The sequence below is a fragment of the Pelophylax lessonae genome (assembly GCF_965119305.1).
Source record: "Pelophylax lessonae genome assembly, chromosome: 4".
NCBI classification, from domain to species: domain Eukaryota; kingdom Metazoa; phylum Chordata; class Amphibia; order Anura; family Ranidae; genus Pelophylax; species Pelophylax lessonae.
In genome coordinates, this window is record NC_138771.1 from 510,362,014 (window position 1) to 510,382,571 (window position 20,558).

A 20,558-nucleotide genomic window follows, 5' to 3' on the forward strand; every position below is an offset into this window, starting at 1 on the left:
CCTTCAAGGCCCCGGTGCAAGAAACCATGAAGGGCCCCTTCCCTTCAAGCCTGGGGCTCTTCCCACTGATCCTGGGGCTCTTTAGTCTTGTTGCGGGGGCCCTTTATTACGGTCCCGCAGCTAGACCCTTTCACAAGTTCTGCAGTGGGCTCCCTTCCTGCCTTCTTGGGACCTCCCCACCGTGCTGGAATGCCAGGGCCCGGTTGCAAGTGTGACCTTTGCGATCCTGGAAGTTCACCCACTGGTGTCAGTAGTTTTTATTTTTTGGTATTTTAATTGTATTATTTTTTATCATTTTATTTAATTTTTTTACAATGTCACTGACTATGACTCTGTCCATTCAGAAAATGAAGGAGCTGGTAAATTACATTTTTACTGACCCCTTCCTGGTTCTCTATTTTGACACTTCCCATGCAGCAGCTGGCAGGAGAGGGAAGGGAGCACAGTGGGGGGGGGGGGGGACCAGGGGAGCACACAGGGGACCCAGAGACAGCAGAACACAAGTGAATTGAATAGGAGGAGTGGCGGGGGCAGCATACAAAGGAACCAATCTCCTCCATTTTCTTCCAGCAGCTACAGGAGGAAAAAGGAGGACAGTGATTTCTCTACATACTGCCCCCGCCGCCCCTCCTATCCAGGTGTACACGGGAGCCACACAGGCCCCCTGGAGCATGGGGCCCGGTTGCAATTGCAACCCCTGCAACCCCTGTAGTTACGCCCCTGCTGGGTGGATCCCAACTATATGAGCCCGGATAAATCGATGTGACGTCTGTAGCTTTAGCCCGCTGTCGGCTGAAGTGCAGAACGAACTGCACTCTTCTGATCCATAGGAAAAGAACAGCCAAACAAGCTTAGAATATGCTTCTCCTTCAAAGATGCATTCCCTTTAAACTCTTATCACTGATAGAAGTTGCTCTATTCCTACCTGAAACTCTGATTCAAGAAGCAAACATATTGCTGTTTTTTGCTGCAAGAGATGATATTCTAGGTAGAATTTTATGATCCTGTCCCTGAAGATTTGTCTCACTGGTGGCACTAATATTGTTTTATTACCATCATCTTTTTTTTTGCCAAATCCAATTAAATTTTCAAATTTTTGTCTTCACTCCAGCTTTGCAACATTTTAGTCCAAAGTCTGCAGAATAATTTGGCAGCAAAACAGGACTAAGTCCTTTTATACAAAAGCATTTTTTTTGCCAGTCTTTACATAGGAACCCCTAAACTGGAATATACGGAAATGTTCTGTGACTAAACGGGTGACGGCTCATGGGAGGCCAGGACTGTGAAGAAGAATCGGCCTGATTATGATGCAGTTTAGTGGCTGCAGCACACAAAATGGAACATAACCTGCTTACTTTTCCAGGAAAGAACGCTGAAAGATTAGCAGCCTGACAAACGACTTGCGGCTGTTGCTAGTGGCTTACGCAGGCCATTTTAAGGCAACATCAATAAGTAATTAACTAATACAAACTAGCATGGATAGAAAGAGCTACATTAGCAAGCCAGGTGCTCCAATCAGTACAGGGGGGACGTGGCGCCACCAAAGGCGCTTTTATAAAGGATGCTGAAATATAGCCTGCTAATGGAAAGGAATGTAAATATATGGGAGCCATCGGCCTCTTTCAGCACAATGGGATTCAATGAAAAAACAAAGGATTGCTTGATGTTTACACCACACAACGCTTCGCTTTGTAAAGGTCAATCTGACTTGAACAAAAGTGTTGTTACGTTATACTGGGCAAATTACTTTCAATCACATCTGCCCCAATTGTCCGCTACAGCTGTAATTTATGGGAGGAATTCTAGCTCTTTGGCGCACCCAACGATGCCATCTTGTCATGCAGAAGTAAGCAAGGACATAGATATAGCTGTCGCAGATCATGCAACAGACATGGGGCCCATCAGAAGTAAGAGATACAGTGGGTACGGAAAGTATTCAGACCCCCTTAAATTTTTCAGTCTTTGTTATATTGCAGCCATTTGCTAAAATCATTTAGGTTCATTCTTCTTCCTCAAGAATGTACACATAGAACCCCATACTGACAGAAAAACACAGAATTGTTGGCATTGTTGCAGATTTATTAAAAAAGAAAAACTGAAATATCACATGGTCCTAAGTATTCAGACCCTTTGCTGTGACACTCATATATTTAACTCAGGTGCTTTCCATTTCTTCTGATCATCCTTGAGATGGTTCTACACCTTAATTTGAGTCCAGCTGTGTTTGATTATACTGATTGGACTTGATTAGGAAAGCCACACACCTGTCTATATAAGACCTTCCAGATCACAATGCATGTCAGAGCAAATGAGACTCATGAGGTCAAAGGAACTGCCTGAAGAGCTCAGAGACAGAATTGTGGCAAGGCACAGATCTGGCCAAGGTTACAAAAAGATTTCTGCTACACTTAAGGTTCCTAAGAGCACAGTGGCCGCCATAATCCTCAAATGGAAGATGTTTGGGACGACCAGAACCCTTCCTAAAGCTGGCCGTCTGGCCAAACTGAGCTATCGGGGGAGAAGAGCCTTGATGAGAGAGGTAAAGAAGAACCCAAAGATCACTGTGGCTGAGCTCCAGAGATGCAGTCAGGAGATGGGAGAAAGTTGAAGAAAGTCAACCATCACTGCAGCCCTCCACCAGTCGGGGCTTTATGGCAGAGTGGCCCGACGGAAGCCTCTCCTCAGTGTAAGACACATGAAAGCCCGAATGGAGTTTGCTAAAAAACACCTGAAGGACTCCAAGATGGTGAGAAATAAGATTCTCTGGTCTGATGAGACCAAAATAGAACTTTTTGGCCTTAATTCTAAGCGGTATGTGTGGAGAAAAACAGGCACCGCTCATCACCTGTCCAATACAGTCCCAACAGTGAAGCATGGTGGTGGCAGCATCATGCTGTGGTGGTGTTTTTCAGCTTCAGGGACAGGACGACTGGTTGCAATCGAGGGAAAGATGAATGCGGCCAAGTACAGGGATATCCTGGACAAAAACCTTCTCCAGAATGCTCTGGACCTCAGACTGGGCCGAAGGTTTACCTTCCAACAAGACAATGACCCTAAGCACACAGCTAAAATAACGAAGGAGTGGCTTCACAACAACTCCATGACTGTTCTTGAATGGCCCAGCCAGAGCCCTGACTTAAACCCAATTGAGCATCTCTGGAGAGACCTAAAAATGGCTGTCCACCAACGTTTACCATCCAACCTGACAGAACTGGAGAGGATCTGCAAGGAGGAATGGCAGAGGATCCCCAAATCCAGGTGTGAAAGACTTGTTGCATCTTTCCCAAAAAGACTCCTGGCTGTATTAGATCAAAAGGGGGCTTCTACTAAATACTGAGCAAAGGGTCTGAATACTTAGGACCATGTGATATTTCAGTTTTTCTTTTTTAATAAATCTGCAACAATGTCAACAATTCTGTGTTTTTCTGTCAGTATGGGGTGCTATGTGTACATTCATGAGGAAGAAGAATGAACTTAAATGATTTTAGCAAATGGCTGCAATATAACAAAGAGTGAAAAATTTAAGGGGGTCTGAATACTTTCCGTACCCACTGTATGTGTAGTAGCAGCAAAATTTGGCAAATACTTTCAAAGCTGATCTCCAAACAGCTAAAGACAAAATAAAATACATAAAACTCAGCTGTATACCTCCAAGGAATTTGTATTTTTGTTTATGAAATCCTGAGATTTACACAGCTCTGTTACAGAGCACAGCCCTGTCTGGTGGGGCAGGAGCCCTGATTTTTCTCTTCTGTAGTTGATGGGGAAGGCTGAAGGTTTTTTACCTTAATGTTTTCTTTGCTTTAAGGTAAAAAACCTTTTGTGCTGCAGGATCCCCCAAGCCCCCCCTTAATGATGTGCAATGTGCACAAGAGCAGGGGCTTTTCCGGCTCAGTCCCTCCTCGCAGGGCAGATACAGTTGTGCTCATAGGTTTACATACCCTGGCAGAATTTATGATTTCTTGGCCATTTTTCAGAGAATATAAATGATAACACAAAAACTTTTCTTTCACTCATGGTTAGAGCCGGTTCACATTACTCCGACTTGTCAGGCGACTTGGTCGCCTGACAAGTAGCTCCCAATGCTGTGCAATGGAACCGTTCTAATCAGCGCGACTCAAGTCTTAGAAAAAGGTTAGAAAAAGGTTTGTGCACTATTTTTTGGCAAAGTCGAAGCAACTTGCATTGACTTCTATTATGCAAGCCGCGATGAAGTCGTGCTGCACGGGCGACTTCAAAGTCGCCCGAAGTCAGGACGACTTTGGGTCGGATTAGTGTGAACCGGCTCTTAGTGTTTTGCTGAAGCCATTTATTATTAATCAACTGTGTTCACTCTTTTTAAATCATAAGGACAACAGAAACTACCCAAATGACCCTGATCAAAAGTTTACATACCCTGGTAATTTTGGCCTGATAACATGCACACAAGTTGATACAAAGGGGTTTGAATGGCTATTAAAGGTAACCATCCTCACCTGTGATCTGTTTGTTTGTAATTAGTGTGTGTGTATAAAAGGTCAATGAGTTTCTGGACTCCTGACAGACCCTTGCATCTTTCATCCAGTGCTGCACTGACGTTTCTGGATTCTGAGTCATGGGGAAAGCAAAAGAATTGTCAAAGGATCTACGGTAAAAGGTAGTTGAACTGTATAAAAAAAGGAAAGGGATATAAAAAGATATCCAAGGAATTCAAAATGCCAATCAGTAGTGTTCAGACTCTAATCAAGAAGTGGAAAATGAGAGGTTCTGTTGAAACCAAACCACGGTCAGGTAGACCACTAGAATTTCAGCCACGAATGCCAGGAAAATTGTTCAGGATGCAAAGAAAAACCCACAAATAACTTCATCTGAGATACAGGACTCTCTGAAAACATGTGGTGTGGCTGTCTCAAGATGCACAATAAGGAGGCACTTAAAGAAAGATGGTCTGCATGGTCGAGCCATTACTATGCAAGTATCCCGCTTACAATACGCCAAACAGCACAGAGACAAGCCTCAAACCTTCTGGCACAAAGTCATTTGGAGTGATGAGACCAAAATTGAGGTTTTTGGCCACACACAACCATAAACGCTACATCTGGAGACGAGTCAACAAGGCCTATGATGAAAGGTACACCATTCCTACTGTGAAACACGGAGGTGGTTCGCTGATGTTTAGGGGTTGTGTGAGCTACAAAGGCACAGGTAATTTGGTCAGAATTGATGGCAATATGTTATCAAAAAATACTGGAGCAAAATTTGCATTCATTAGCCCGGAAGCTACGCATGGGACATACTTCCAATATGACAATGATCCTAAACACAAGACCAAGTCGACCTGTCATTGGCTACAGCAGAAAAAAGTGAAGGTTCTGGAGTGGCAATCTCAGTCTCCTGACCTCAATATCATTGAGCCACTCTGGGGAGATCTCAAACGTGCAGTTCATGCAAGACAGCCCAAGAATTTACAGGTACGGGGGTTTTTTTGCCAGGAAGAATGGGCAGCTTTACCGTCTGAGAAGATAAAGAGCCTTATCCACAAATACCACAAAAGACTTCAAGCTGTCATCATAGTTGCCAACATTTGAAAAAAATTTCCAGGGACACTTTGCAGCACAGCTATCAATTACTTACCACACCCACTTCCCTGAAGCTCCATCCACTCCGATTTATCTCCGCCTACTTATCAGATTATAGGGTCTACTCAATATAGAGAGAATTACAGGAAATTAAAAAGGGAATTTCAAACTTAAGGCCACAGTAGCAGAGTTGGAATAATTCTCCCATTCAGCTGCACTACTTCTGCGTAACATTTACGGGCAGCCCAATTAACGGGCGCCTCCAGGGACAATGTAAATTACCCGGGACATGCTCCTATTTGCCGGGACTGTCCTGGGAAAAACGGGACAGTTGGCAAGTATGTGTCATTGATGTTAAAGGGGACAATACATGGTATTAAGAACTGGGGTATGTAAACGTTTGATCAGGGTAATTTGGGTAGTTTCTGTTGTCATTATGATTTAAAAAAGTAAATATAGTTGATTGATAATAAATGGATTCAGCCAAACCCTAACCATGAGGCCCCGTTCACATTGGGGCGATCCGACTTCCCGGGGCGACCTCCGAGGTCGCGGTGCGAGCAGCGCGCCGCGACCTCGGAGCGGCCGGCACGGACTTCATAACATTGAAGTCTATGACGGTCGCTCCGGGTCGCCCCAAAGAATCTCCGGACCCTTTTTCTAAGTCGGAGCGACTTGTGTCGCTCCTATTAGAACGGGTCCGCAGCTTCCCTATGGAAGGCGACCTACGGCGACCTGTGAGGCGACCAGGTCGCCTCACAGGTCGCCCCAGTGTGAACGGGGACTTAGTGAAAGAAAAGTTTATGTGTTATCATTCGTATTCTCTGAAAAATAAATACATTCTGCCAGGGTAAGTAAACCTATGAGCACAACTGTAATTAACAGCTTTCGCTGCTGTTAATCAAATTCTGTGACAAGGGAGCAGGGGCAGGTCCGAGCCAACCTGTCTGTGTCAATGGACACAGAGAAGGCGGCTAAGGAACGAGCCTGCAGGAGTATCCCCATAGAAAGTGGCTTTCTATGGGACACTTGCCAAGGAGAAGGTGGAGCCAAGAGGGACCCTAGGAGAGGTGGATTAGGGCTGCTCTGTGCAAAACCATTGCACAGAAGAGATAAGTATAACATGTTTATTTTTTTAATTTAAAACATCCAAGGTTTAATAAAAAAAACGAATTAGCTCCTTGCACTGCTTCTCCCACTCCCAGTCTGAGTTCTGCTGTACAGGGGCCGCAATAGCCTAAAAAATATGAAAAGGAATCAATGTCTTCACTTACATGCTCAAAATACAATATTTACTTGAGCGGGGTCCCGGACTTCCTTCTCCGTTCAGTACCCGCTGTCCTCTTCTTCGAGCACAATAACAGTCATACCATTCTGCCCATCTCTTGTGAGCCCAGCCTGTTGTTTATATGCCTCCTAGGAAGTGAATAACCAGGCAAGCTGGGCTCACATTACTCCAGCTCACAGGACTCATTATGTGAACAACAAACAAAATGGCCCCTGCCCCCACCTATAACTGTCCTTCATAGCAAAGAGCACATGGAAGAGCAACGCATGTGAGATAAAAACAAAGAATTCCCAGCTCAATTCACCAACCAGTTTGCTAACCAACCGAATGAACCTGTCTAACAGTGTGCGTTAAAAAGAGGGTTTGTTTTTGTCTCTCATTACATGAGAAGCCTGGCAGAATGGACACCCCCTACCACTGGAGGAAGAAGAGGAAGCTGCAATAATGTACATCTTTACGTTAACTGTACAAAAAAGCAATACTAATATACCATATATGCCGGCGTATAAGACTAATTTTTAACTTTATAAACATCCCCAAAAGTAGGGGGGTCGTCTTATACGTGGAGTATAAAATGTGAGGACTACTTTACATGGCCCAAAACGAACGTCCCTATTAATCTCTCAACCCGCTGGATGTGCGGTAATAATGTATGTACCGTAGTGGAGTAAAAAATGTGAGGACTCTCGTAGTTTACATGGCCCAAAACGAACATCCCTCAATGCACTGGATGTGCGGTTATACTGTATGTACCGTAGCTTCGCTACATACAGTATACCGCGCTGAGCCAATCACGGTGAGTGATGGATTTTATTAATAAATACAAAGCCAGCTCGGATTAGCAGAGTCAGAGAGAGTAATATCATCAGCCTGCCTCTCTGACTCCGCCAAGCCGAGCAGGCTTTGTATTCAATAATAGAATACATCGCTCACCGTTATTGGCTCAGCGCAGTATACTGTATGTAGCCAAAGCTACAGTACATAGTTTTACTGCACATCCAGCGCGTTGAGAGATAATAGGGATGTTCGTTTTGGGCCATGTAAAGTGTGGTAGTCCTCACATTTTTTACTCCGCTATGGTACATACATTATTACCGCACATCTCAGCGGGTTGAGAGAATATTAGGGACATTAGTTTTGGGCCATGTAAAGTAGTCCTCACATTTTATACTCAGCTACGGTACATACATTATTTTTTGGGATGCCTCGGGAAGGGGGGTAGCCTTATACGAGTATAGCCCAAAACCTATGTTTTAACTTGAAAACTCACAGTCGTCTTATACGTGGGCAAATACAGTAAGCATGAAAAAAAAAAAAGCCAGAACAGTAATAGCCTCGATCTTCCTGATCCTGCTCAGAGTCTGTGCTGAGTGGCTCCCTCTGGCAGTGTTAAGCGAGCGATCCCTGTGGTCACTATACAGAGGGGAAGCCACTAGGCACAGGACCTGGAAGACAGCGGCTATTACCGACAGTGATTCTCAGCTTTCCCAGTGGTCTAGCAGGTATAAGATGTGCATACATAAATTGGTCTAAGCTGGAACAATGTGCTGTATGTATGCAATAAGGATCATACATGGAGTTCAACTTTAATGTCTTTCTCCTGCTCACTAGACGGCATTCAGTTGTGGTGATTGACCCAAACACTGCATGGTATATAGGAAGTCACATGTTCTTACATGCCCAGAAGGACCGGGTATTTATCAAAGGTTCAGACAGAGTAATTGAAAAGTGGAAGAGTGCCAGAAAGGCTTCAGCAAGTTGGGTTTATTTAATTAGTGAAACACCTTTATTGAAACTAGAGTGGACATACCCAGGAAAGTTGATGTGCCACTAGGCAGTAATCGACAAATGCAATCTGCACATTACTCTTTATTAAACACCAACCGTAGCAATATTTTAAAGAATAATTCCAGGCATTGGCACGTTGGAAGCTGGATATCACTAAAGTGACATCTGGTTGGATGAGGTGGAGACAGTCCCGAGACAGGGTCATCCAGCGCCCAAGGGCAAGAATCCAAAATTGCATCCCCTCCCTCACTGTTAATACATGCCATAGAATGTGTGTTCCACCTTCCATCTATTCTTTGCCCCTTTGCTTGTGGGTAGAGATGTGGTGATATCATTCTCTCCACCTTGTTCAATCAGAGAACACTTTGGCAAAGCATTTTCTGAATGGCGCCCATGCTGAACAGCTGACCTCCCAAAGAGAAAAAGTGACCGCACTCAGAGGTGAATGAACTTGAGTTTATTCCCATTCATAAAAGACAACGGTGCATCGAACAGACATGGAAACGGTTGACGCGTTTCACGACTCTGTAGGTCGCTTACTCATAATGTTATAAGGTTATGAGTAAGTGACCTACAGAGTCGTGAAACGCGTCAACCGTGTCCATGTCTGTTCGATGCACCGTTGTCTTTTATGAATGGGAATAAACACTTCAAGTTCATTCACCTCTGAGTGCGGTCACTTTTTCTCTTTGGAAGCTTGATTACTGGATGGCGGATCCGACCAGCACCTAGGCATTTGTGCCTCATCTGAGCGGCTTTTCCTGTGTTTGTATGAACAGCTGACCTCCTGTATTCAGAATGCATCAGGCTGGTTGCTCAGCATGGGACCTAGAAGTAAGTAGTGATCACTGGAGTAGCAGTGTTTACTTCAGTGATTTCCAGCTTCCAGTACCATTGGAAAGCTGGACCAATGTAACTATGTATAACATGATGATGCCTGGAAGTTATGCATGTCACATCATAATATAAAGCTCTGTCAAGCACAGAGATGTATAGTAACGAAGTAGAACGACTTAAGTACTGTACTTAAGTACCGAAATGCGGTATCTGTACTTTCCTAGAGTAGAATTTTTTTCTCCTACTTCTACTTCACTACATTTTTTCGATGATTTCGATACTTCTACTCAAGTATTTTTTTTTTGTGCTGCATAGTTACTCGTTACTTTTAAAAAAATTACCACTGCCAGAACAGTAGATGGCAGGTTACATAAAGCTCAAAAAAATGTGTATAATGTCATTTGTAAATCAGCGCATACGAAAATAAAGGCTGTGTATAATAAAAGCTGCTATACCAAATCTTTCCAATAAAAAGAAAATATGAAACAAACAAATAAATGGTGCTACAGCGCTTAAAGTGCATCAAGAAACTACTAACAATTAACACAACTCGGCTGTGCGAATAAAGTGCCTGTGCAATCGATATAATATCATCGTTGCCCCCAGTGCCCTGCCCACACTCCACACAGTATCAAAAATAAAGTGACATGAATGTGCTAAAGCCTAAATGCAGTGAAAAACGGAATTTTTGTAAAATCTTACCTGTAAAATTCCTTTCTCTGAGTCCTCCGACAGTCGCCGCCTCTTCATATTCGTCACATATGGGTATTAGACTTTGCTCCGAAGGAGTAGCTAGGCAACATAATATGTTAACAATAAAGCTTTAACATATCCCACCCTCAAGGGGTGGTCCCCTCAGTCAATACCCTCCTACTTCCTGCAACCATATCTCAGTTTTAGTGGAATAGCAGTAGAGTATACATTCAAACCCCAAAAGAGGGGCGGGGGCGGCGACTGTCGGAGGACTCAGAGAAAGGAATTTTACAGGTAAGATTTTACAAAAATTCCGTTTTCTCTTACGTCCTCCGACAGTCGCCGCCTCTTCATATTCGTCACATATGGGGACGTCCCAAAGCAGTGCAAACATGAGGGGTGGGAAACGCATCCGCGCCGAAAGGCAACGCAGTCTCCACATCAAAGAAAGGAACCTTACCAAAGGAAGGAAACCAGCTGGGCAACAGCAAAAATAAGTGCTCAACAGGAGCAACAACCCAGGAAAAGACAAAAAACCCAGGGGATACAAAAAACTATCCCAACAGCCAGGAGTCCCCAACAAGGGACCCTAGGGAACAGCCGCACTAAGAACCTTGCGGCCAAAGGAAGCATCCGCCGATGCCTGAACATCTACTTTGTAGAATTTTGTGAAAGTGTGCACGGTCGACCAAGTCGCCGCCTTACACACCTGGGCTACAGAAGCCCCATGACGGCAGGCCCAAGACGTACTCAGAGATCTAGTAGAGTGCGCCTTCACAGGCACAGGGGGAACCTTCCCCTGCAAGGCATAGGCCTGTTCAATGGTCTGCCTGATCCATTTGGCGATGGTAGAGGCCGAAGCCGCCATGCCCTTCCGAGGACCCTCTGGAAGAACAAACAAGGAGTTCGTCTTACGAAAAGACTCAGTCGATTTAAGGTAAACCCTTATCGCCCGAACAACATCCAGAGAGTGCAATCTCATCTCCTTTGGATGTTTAGGCTTCGTGCACAACGAAGGCAAAACAATATCCTCGTTAAGATGGAATTCCGAAACTCGTTTCGGCAGAAAAGAAGGATTAGGTCGCAAGACCACCTTATCCAAATGAACAACCAGGTACGGAGACTTGCAGGACAAAGCCGCCAGTTCCGACACTCTGCGAGCCGAAGTGATCGCCACCAAAAAGGCGACCTTTTTGGACAACATAGACAACGAGATCTCCCTGATCTGTTCAAAAGGAGCACGTTGTAACACAGATAGAACGAGATTCAAGTCCCAAGGGGGCAAAGGATCCCTCCTAGGAGGAACCAGATGCCGCACACCCTGAATAAAGGTGCCAACCAAGGAGTTGGAAGCCACGGGACGTTGAAACAGAACGGCCAGCGCAGACACCTGACCCTTTATCGTAGCCAGCGCCAAACGCTGATCGACACCCGTCTGAAGGAAAGACAGCACACGGGAAACCGAGTACGTGCGGGGTGAAAACCCCCTGGACTCACACCAGGCAAAATAGGCCTTCCCGGTAATAAACCTTCCCCGAGGAAGACTTCCTCGCGTTGATCAAAGTATGAACGACCTCTGGAGAGAGACCCTTCTCCTTCAGGACCTCGGTCTCAACAGCCAGGCCGTCAAAGCCAGCGACTGTAAAGCAGGATGGTAAATCGGTCCTTGAGACAGTAGATCGTCTCGAAGAGGCAGACGCCAAGGGGCGTCGACCGCCAGATTCACGAGGTCTGCGTACCAGGACCGGCGAGGCCAGTCCGGTGCCACAAGAATCACCGTGCTGCGTTCCGAGTGTAACCTGCGAAGGAACCTGGAAAGCAACTGAATCGGTGGAAACGCGTACATCAGCCTGTACTGATGCCACGGGGCCACTAACGCGTCCGACGCGTCTGCCCGAGGGTCGCGCGTCCGTGCCACGAACCTCTTCACCTTGTAGTTGAGGCGAGACGCGAACAGGTCCACATCTGGAAGACCCCACTTCGCGCACAACATCTGGAAGACAGCCGGGTGGAGAGACCATTCCCCCTGATCCAGGGTCTGGCGACTCAGATAGTCCGCCTGCCAGTTCTCCACTCCCGGAATGTGAACCGCCGTTATCGCCGGGACATGAGTCTCGGCCCAAGATAGAATGTCGGCCACTTCTCGAGCCGCTCGGGCACTCCTGGTGCCCCCTTGGTGGTTGATGTAGGCCACCGCCGTGGCATTGTCCGTCTGCACCCGAACCGGGCAGCCCTGCAGCCGGTCCGTCCAGCGATGAAGACAGAGCCTTATCGCACGCAATTCCAGAATGTTGAAATGTTGATCGGGAGGGAAGACTCCCCCTCCGACCAGGTCCCCTGGGCGGACAGAACGCCCAGAACACCACCCCAGCCCGACAGGCTGGCATCCGTGGTGATTACCGTCCACGAGATCGGACGAAACGACTTGCCCCCAGACACCAACGGGGACTGGAGCCACCACAGAAGGTTTTCCCTGGTGCGATGACTCAACGAGATCTGAAGATCCAGAGATTGAGGTCGCCCGTCCCACCTGGACAGGATCTCCGCTTGGAGACCCCGCGTGTGAAACTGCGCGAAAGGAATCGCCTCGAAGGCCGAGACCATCAATCCCAGACATCTCATACACGTCCGCAGAGACGAGTGTGGAACGTCCCTGAGGGACCTGACTTCCTCCTGAAGAGTCCTGAGTTTGTCTTCCGGCAGGAAGACCTTCGCCTGCACCGAGTCCAGTATCATTCCCAGATAGGGGAGACGAACCGACGGACTCAGTGTCGACTTTGGAACATTTATCGTCCAACCAAACTCCTGCAGAGTTTGCATTGTGACAGACAGGTCCTCCTCCAGACCCTGTCTGGTCGCAGACCGAACCAGAATGTCGTCCAGATACCCCAGGACAGAAATGCCCTGGGCCCTCAATAATGCCAGAACCGGTGCAAGCACCTTGGTGAAGACCCGCGGAGCCGAGGCGAGACCAAAGGGCAACGCCACGAACTGGTAGTGATCCTCCGCAATGGCAAATCGAAGGTATCTCTGATGACCCTCGAATATGGGGATGTGAAGGTACGCATCCTTCAAATCGATGGAGGCCATGAATTCCCCCGGAACGAAGGCAGCCACCACCGAGCGCAGGGATTCCATGCGGAACTTGCGAACCCGCACAGAGCGGTTCAGAGCCTTCAAGTCCAGAATCGGACGAACCTTGCCCTCCTTCCTGGGCACGGTGAACAGATTGGAATAAAACCCCCGAAATCTGTCCCGATGAGGCACCGGAACCACCACTCCCTGAGCCCTCAGGTCCCGCACCGCCAGGTGCAGATCCCGCAGGCGCTCTGGAGACAGTTGAAGATTTGAGGGAAAAAATCTGCTCTCCGGCCGAGAGAGAAACTCGATCTTGTAACCAGATCGAACGATTTCCAGAACCCATCTGTCCCGCACACGGGCCAACCAGGGCTGAAGAAAACCGAGCAAGCGTCCCCCCACCCCAAAACTGGGTGAGGGCGCCCCTTCAGGCCGAACTGTTATGGGCTGCAGGTCCGGATTGGCCGGACTTCTGTTTCCCAGACCAGGGCTTCTTCTGAGAGCCTTGGCCTTTGAACGGTTTGCCCTTGTAGTGCGGCCGAAAGGCACGAAAGGACCCCTGAGGGGGCCGAAAATTAGCATGCTTCTTCCCAGAAGCCCCCTTAGCCTTGGGGAAATGGGGCAAGAGAGTGCTCTTACCCCCGGTGATCCCCTTAATCAACACATCCAGGGACTCCCCAAAAAGGCGAGACCCATCATAGGGCAGATTGGCTAAGGTCTTACGTGAAGATTGGTCCACCGACCAACATTTCAACCAAACCAGGCGGCGAGACAACACCGCCACGCTGTGCACACGTGCAGCCAACGGAATCAGGTCCAGGTCCGCATCACACAGATACATGACACCCTGGTGGATCTGATCCACCATATCCAGGGTCGCCGCCGAGGCCGAATCGGCCACCAGGACGCGCCTAAGCATCTGCGTCCAACTTGCGATCGCCTGGGCCGCCATGAGAGAAGCAAACAGAGCCTTAAGCATAGAACCCGTAACAGAATAAGTATGACGGGCAAGAGACTCCAGTCTCCTATCCGTGGCATCACGGAAAACAGGGGAACCCTCTGCAGGAATCGCAGTGGCTTTGTTCAAAACCGCAATTGCATGATCCACTGGCGGAGGCACACACCACCGTTCATCAGTGGCAGGCGAGAAAGGATAACGCAGCTTGAATTTACTTGGTACCGCAAAAGGCTTGCGCAGATCGCGCCATTGATCCTTAACAGCGCGCTGAAAATCAGCATTGCAGGGAAAAACCTGCGGCGTCCTGCGTTTCCTCTGCGTCCCATAAGCCGCCAAGGCAGCGGGGGGACACACTTCGTCCTGCAAACGTAGCGTCTGCTTAATGGAAGCAATCAACTCATCCATGATTGCAAGCTCTTCAGGCGAGCCAGGGGGAGAATTATCAACCCCCTCAACTTCAGCCTCCACCTCAGACCCCACTAGATCAAGAGAGGAGCGGGACCCCGATAAGGAGGTCCCTGCCAGAACAGCCCCATCACCTTCACCCTAAGAATCAGAGGACAGAGCAACTCTGGGCCGTTTAGTAGATTGAGCAGCCACCAGCATTTGCACCTGGGCAGCAAGGCCAGCCACAATAGTGGCTAAATCCCCCCCTGGGGGGGAAACAGCGGTCCCCTGGCTTTCCACCAATACTGTAGGAAACTTGCCCTCCTGAGAATCCATTGCCCCTGTAATGCCAGACAACCAAGGGTTAACTGCCCCCTTTTAGCAAGCGCGGCAAGCGCAGCCCACCGCACCACACTCAGGCACAATGAGACCCCCACAGGGAATATACAAACTGAATACAGGCAATGGATAGCAAGAACAGAAGGATAAAACCTGAGGAGACCCCGCTGCTGCTGCTGCCTCGATCGGTGTTCCTGGAAAGAGGAAGTGATGCTGCCAGGGCGCTCTATGTAAGCCTATGGAGGCTACAAGAAAATGGCCGCCGTGCATGTAAACCATGCGGCCGGAGCGGGCGCCGGTAAAATGGCGTCGTTTGGCGCCGAAAACGCCGCTCCACAGTGCATAAAAACACACACATTACATCCCAATATAAGGATACATGTTAGATCGCCGCAGCGATCGCTGTATATGCCCAAACATGCCAAGAAAAAACATGCCCCACAGCACACAGCTTCTCACACTGCCCAGCCTGACACACACAGTGTCATACAGCTCCCCCCCCCCCCTTGCAGCCCACAGCATGCAGCCGAGAGATAGGGAGACAAGCAGTGTGATTAAAGGCAGGTTACACAGTCCCAGACTGAGACCCCCCCAGACAGACAGGTCCCCACATAAATACACTTACCTCACATGGCGTGGGGAACCCGCACAGGCGAACAAGCCGCTGCACATGAGGCAGGGAGAGTCGCAATTCAAGACGCACACAATGGAGGTTAAGAAACCGCACAGCGTCCGGTGAGGTAGCCACCTCACCAATCATCCCTGCACCGAACAGGGATGGGTCGTTCACTGTGCCAGGAGCGTTACCTGGCTGAACGCTCGATGGCAGACTGGGAAGCCACTGACCCACGACCTGCGACCAGGGGGATCAGCCCGAGACCCAGTCCGCATGATCCTCTTCGTCCGAAGAACTAACTGATGCTGACAAAAATAACAGCTAAGTAAAGATAGAGAGAAAACTCAAACAAAATATTAAAAAGAAGAAAGAGTCTGGGACAGAAAGTCCCAGCACAGAGAGAGCCAGCCACTCCTGACAAGCTAGACATTAAAACTGAGATATGGTTGCAGGAAGTAGGAGGGTATTGACTGAGGGGACCACCCCTTGAGGGTGGGATATGTTAAAGCTTTATTGTTAACATATTCTGTTGCCTAGCTACTCCTTCGGAGCAAAGTCTAATACCCATATGTGACGAATATGAAGAGGCGGCGACTGTCGGAGGACGTAAGAGAAATAATTATTCCCACAATGTAACAGTAAATTCAATTCATATAAAATATGACAATAAATCACAATAAAATAAGTTATGAAATAAGTTAGGTCAGGTGCGTGCAACAAGTTGAAGTGTGTAAACCTATCTATAACGAAAAGTCCATAAATGAATTCCAGTGTGCAAATCTAAAGTGTCACTTCACTTGTCAGATGCTTCCACCTCCTTCAGTGCTCGAGTGACCGACCAACACACTTAATGGTGGTGGCACTGGTGGATAGCGTCTGGGTGGCACTGGCACTGACTGCACTGGTTCAAAAAGCCATATATATTTAATTATTTCAATTCTCAATCTCATAGGTCCTCTCCTCATAAGATATTAATAACTTAAGATTAGGTGATGAACTTCTTGGCGGCCCTGGCAGGATGACGGGGACACCCGCCACTTCTGGAGCCGAGCCGCTGTGATTCCCCAACATGTGACAAAGTGACAGCCAGGAGATCTAGTGGCTAGTAGTGCTCAACAATACCGCTTTTATATATAAAAATGAAATAAAATATACTGACTCACAATTTAGTAGTAGTAGTAGTAGGTAGTGTGTAGCTGTAGGCAGCACAACTCAATTCAATCAATCCCACAGCCTCGCTCGTGCCGCGGCCCGCGGAATCACTGTCATGATCATCAAGTTAAGACCGCACTGGAGGAGCCATGCTGCCGTCTTCCCGCTCGAGGTCTCTGCCTCTAGACGTGTTGTGTGTCACTCAGACTCCACCCCTTAGGGCCCTTACTGAGAGGAGTTGTGACGCGGGCGGCCGGACGCAGGAGCAGGACTCGGAGCATTTTCTTCCTTATCTCATCTTCTTCTCTATGAGGTGAGTGAGGTGGACCGTGGAGAGGGCCTAATCCTTGCCATGGCAAATGTGCCATTTGAGAATCAAATAATCAATATAAAATATTAATATATTATATACACACGGGTCATGGGTGGCTTTTTTGAACCAAGAAGAGTGAGACTGACGGCTATGATGATTATCCGACCATCCATGGTCCATGGACCATAAGTGTTGTGTTGTGGTGCGGCCTGTGCTTCCTGCGGCCTGCCTCTGCCTGTGCGGCTGTGCCTGCACTGTAGTGGCCACTGGCAGTGGCACTTGACTTGAGCAAAGCAAATGAGCACTACTAGTGTGAAGGACAGGTGGTGGAAGCATGTTCTGACAAGTTCTTATAATGAAAATAATATAGACAGCTTTTTGAACCAGTACAGTGCCAGTGCTACTAAGGTGAGAGGCAGAGAGAGAGGCTATCCAGTCCACCACTTTACTTGAGCAGATCACAGAAGAAAGGTGGAAGCATCTGACAGCAAGTAACAAGCACTTCTTAGGTTGCACACTGGAATTCAGTTATGGACTTTTCGTTATAAAGTTTAGTTTACACACTTAAACTTGCACCTAAGTTATTCACAATCACAACTTATTTTATTGTGGTATTGTCATATATATTTTATATGAATTAAATTTACATTGTGGGAATAATTTGCACTGCATTTAGCACAGACATGTCACTTTATTTTTGATACTGTGGGCGATGATTTTGAATACAAGAAGAATATATATAATTGCAGGCACTTTATTAGCATTTTTAGCACAGCCACTTTGTTAGTCGTTTTTGATGCATTTTTCACTTTAACGTTGTAGGTTTGATGAAGCTGGCCTGGCACATCATCATCAATTGAGCAAATCAAATCAAACCGCGATTAAGAAGACTGCGCATGCTCCTGTTCTGCCTTTTGATCAGCTGAAAAGATGGACGAACCAAAAACACCACCTTCCACCCCTGGCCCTTCAACTTCAAGTGATCTGCCTGGCTGTGAGAGTGAGGAAGCTCAGGAAGGAGACCACCCCTGGCTTTAAAAGAAGGATGCTTTAAAAGGGGAAGGGAGGGACATACTTTATCTGTTTTTTGTTTACAAAAAGTTACAGCCTAAGGAATTGTGATTGTCCTTTAGGTTAATCATTTGAATAAATCATTTGAAATAATAAAAAACAATATGATGTTCAAACTTTTGACTTCTTTATTTAATAACTACATAACACAGTACTTGTACTTCTACTTTCAGTACTTGAGTAGAAATTTTTTTTCAAAACTACTGGTACTTTTTACTTTTAGTACTTAAGTAGCAAATTTTTTGAAAAAACTACTTGCAATACTTAAGTAAAAAAAAATGTTGAATACTTTAGTACTTCTACTTAAGTAACTTTTTCTGCGAGCACTTCCACTTCTACTCAAGTCACTTTTTGATCGAGCACTTGTACTTTTACTCAAGTAGAAATTTTGAATACTTTATACAAGTCTGGTCAAGCATACCTGTGTTGTATCCTCTACCAAGAGCTGGCCATGGCCGATGGTTCTTCCACAGATTCCCCAAGTACCAGTCACTCTGATTCTCCACCAGACCAAGAACCTGTTGTCCTGAAAACAAATAATAGGAGGTGTTACTGAGTCATCTGTATGGACTAATAGAGTATTTATTCTAATATAGATATACAGTAGTATAGGCCATCTGTCTTCTCCAGTTAAAGAGGAATCCTAAACTTTTGGACACGGGTTCAGCATTTAAGGGCATATAGAGAACAACTTTCTACATGAAAAGTATTTGAGCCATTCTTTTACTTTTAACTGATCCTGGAAGGACTGTTAATACGTTACCATTGTAACAAAACAGGTATCTATTACCACTGAGTACTCCCCTTGACAATGCCTTAAAATTCATCTCCAGAAAGAAGGAACCATCTATGTTTAGGCATCATCCAGGGTCACCATGTACTTCGTGGACTGAGATGGCATAATCCATGCAAATCCTGGTTTCTGTGCAATTCTTGAATGTGTTCACACTAGTCTGACACAGACCAACCCCTACTGCAGCCTCTCACCTTGTGACTTGCTACATAGTTACAATGTTGCAGGCTGATCACTGGAGGAGAGGAGACTGAAGAAATGATTCCTGCTGCCTGCAGCTGAGAAACAAGTCATTTGATTTGAGCTCATGGACTGCTTTTACATGGTAAATAGTGGCGCATTTTTTAAAAATTCTATAGTGCTGTATCATGTGACATGTCAGGAATTTATTCATTCAGACTTTTAAGGTTACTGAAAGGTCCACTATGAAGGCTGTATTTAAAAACACAACATGGTCCCATCCAAAATAGACATGACTGCGATTATTTTTTGGTTAGGTTGGCGACATCTAATGTCCACGTCTTTAGCCACAACCCCTCCATTCTGCAGTATGTCTGACACAGGCTCCCTTTATGTAGATGGAGAATGGCCAGCTAATCCCTTTATGAGCTCCTTGTCACACTCAGCCCAGTAAACAAGTTTATTTTGTTTAAACACTGCCTGCGTTCCATCTGTCCAAGGCCATTACATTAACAAGGAGCGATGGTACCCAGCATGCTCTGCAAAGTGCTCAGTGGCATCAATTCCCAGCATTGTTGGGCCAAGTTATTCTCATCTCCGTTACCTGTCGTCCTTAATGCTGTCCTGTTTGTCTGACTTTGTCTGCAACCTTTACCGTTTCGTCCTGTCGTCCCTTTCTGATGGAAACCAATCCCTTAGAATTTGGATCTTGTTTTCCTATGCAATAAACATATTTCCCCGGGGGGGGGGGGGGGGGGGGTCAGAAAATATTTTTCCCCAACTTTTTCATTGGTGAAATCAGCTCTGACTGATCTGCCATTTTTTTTAATAATAGAGCTGGGGATAATTCATCCCCTCATTTATATGAATTTCACGGAGCACTTTATATGATATATTTATAAAAATAATATTTTTATATATGAATTCATTTTTAATATATTTTCACCATATTTTTTATATTGCCTTATAGACTCTTTGTTTGGACTAATTTGCACTATTATTGATTCATTTTTCCTATTGATTAGATTTATGTAATGTACATAGTGTAGTGCTCAACAGTATTTATTATACGTATATATGTTTTTATTTGTCACCAACTAATTTATATAGTGTAGCAAGCGCTGTTGGTAGCATGCACTAGGCATGCAAATTTTTTCACAATACATAAGGTGTTTATAAAATCTAGTAATAATATTCAGTCTAAGAGCCGGTTCACATAGAGGCGACACGACTCCTTACTACTTCGGGGGCGACTTGTGCATTACAGTGCACCACGACTTCGAAGCGACTTGCAGGGACTTCACATAATAGAAGTCTATGCAAGTCGCTCCGAGGTCGCCCCGAAGTAGTACAGGACCCTTTTTCTAAGTCGGAGCGACTTGTGTCGCTCCTATAAGAACGGTTCCTGTAGTGGTCAATGGACCGCGAGGGAGCGCGACTTGTCAGCCTGACAAGTCGCGCTAGTGTGAATGGGCTCTAAAGGTCTAAGGAATGAATTGCACAGGTG

At 46.3% G+C, this 20,558-nt stretch overlaps 1 protein-coding gene across 1 annotated transcript in view; it reads right to left on the reverse strand.

Annotated features, from left to right (window-relative positions):
* Window positions 1–20,558, reverse strand: part of LARGE1 (LARGE xylosyl- and glucuronyltransferase 1) — a 716,318-nt gene that overhangs the window by 118,123 nt on the left and 577,637 nt on the right. Inside the window, exon 7 of the mRNA XM_082255353.1 lies at window positions 18,500–18,604. Within this exon, the coding sequence (XP_082111479.1) occupies window positions 18,500–18,604 (105 nt within the window). The remainder of the gene's footprint in view (window positions 1–18,499; window positions 18,605–20,558) is intronic.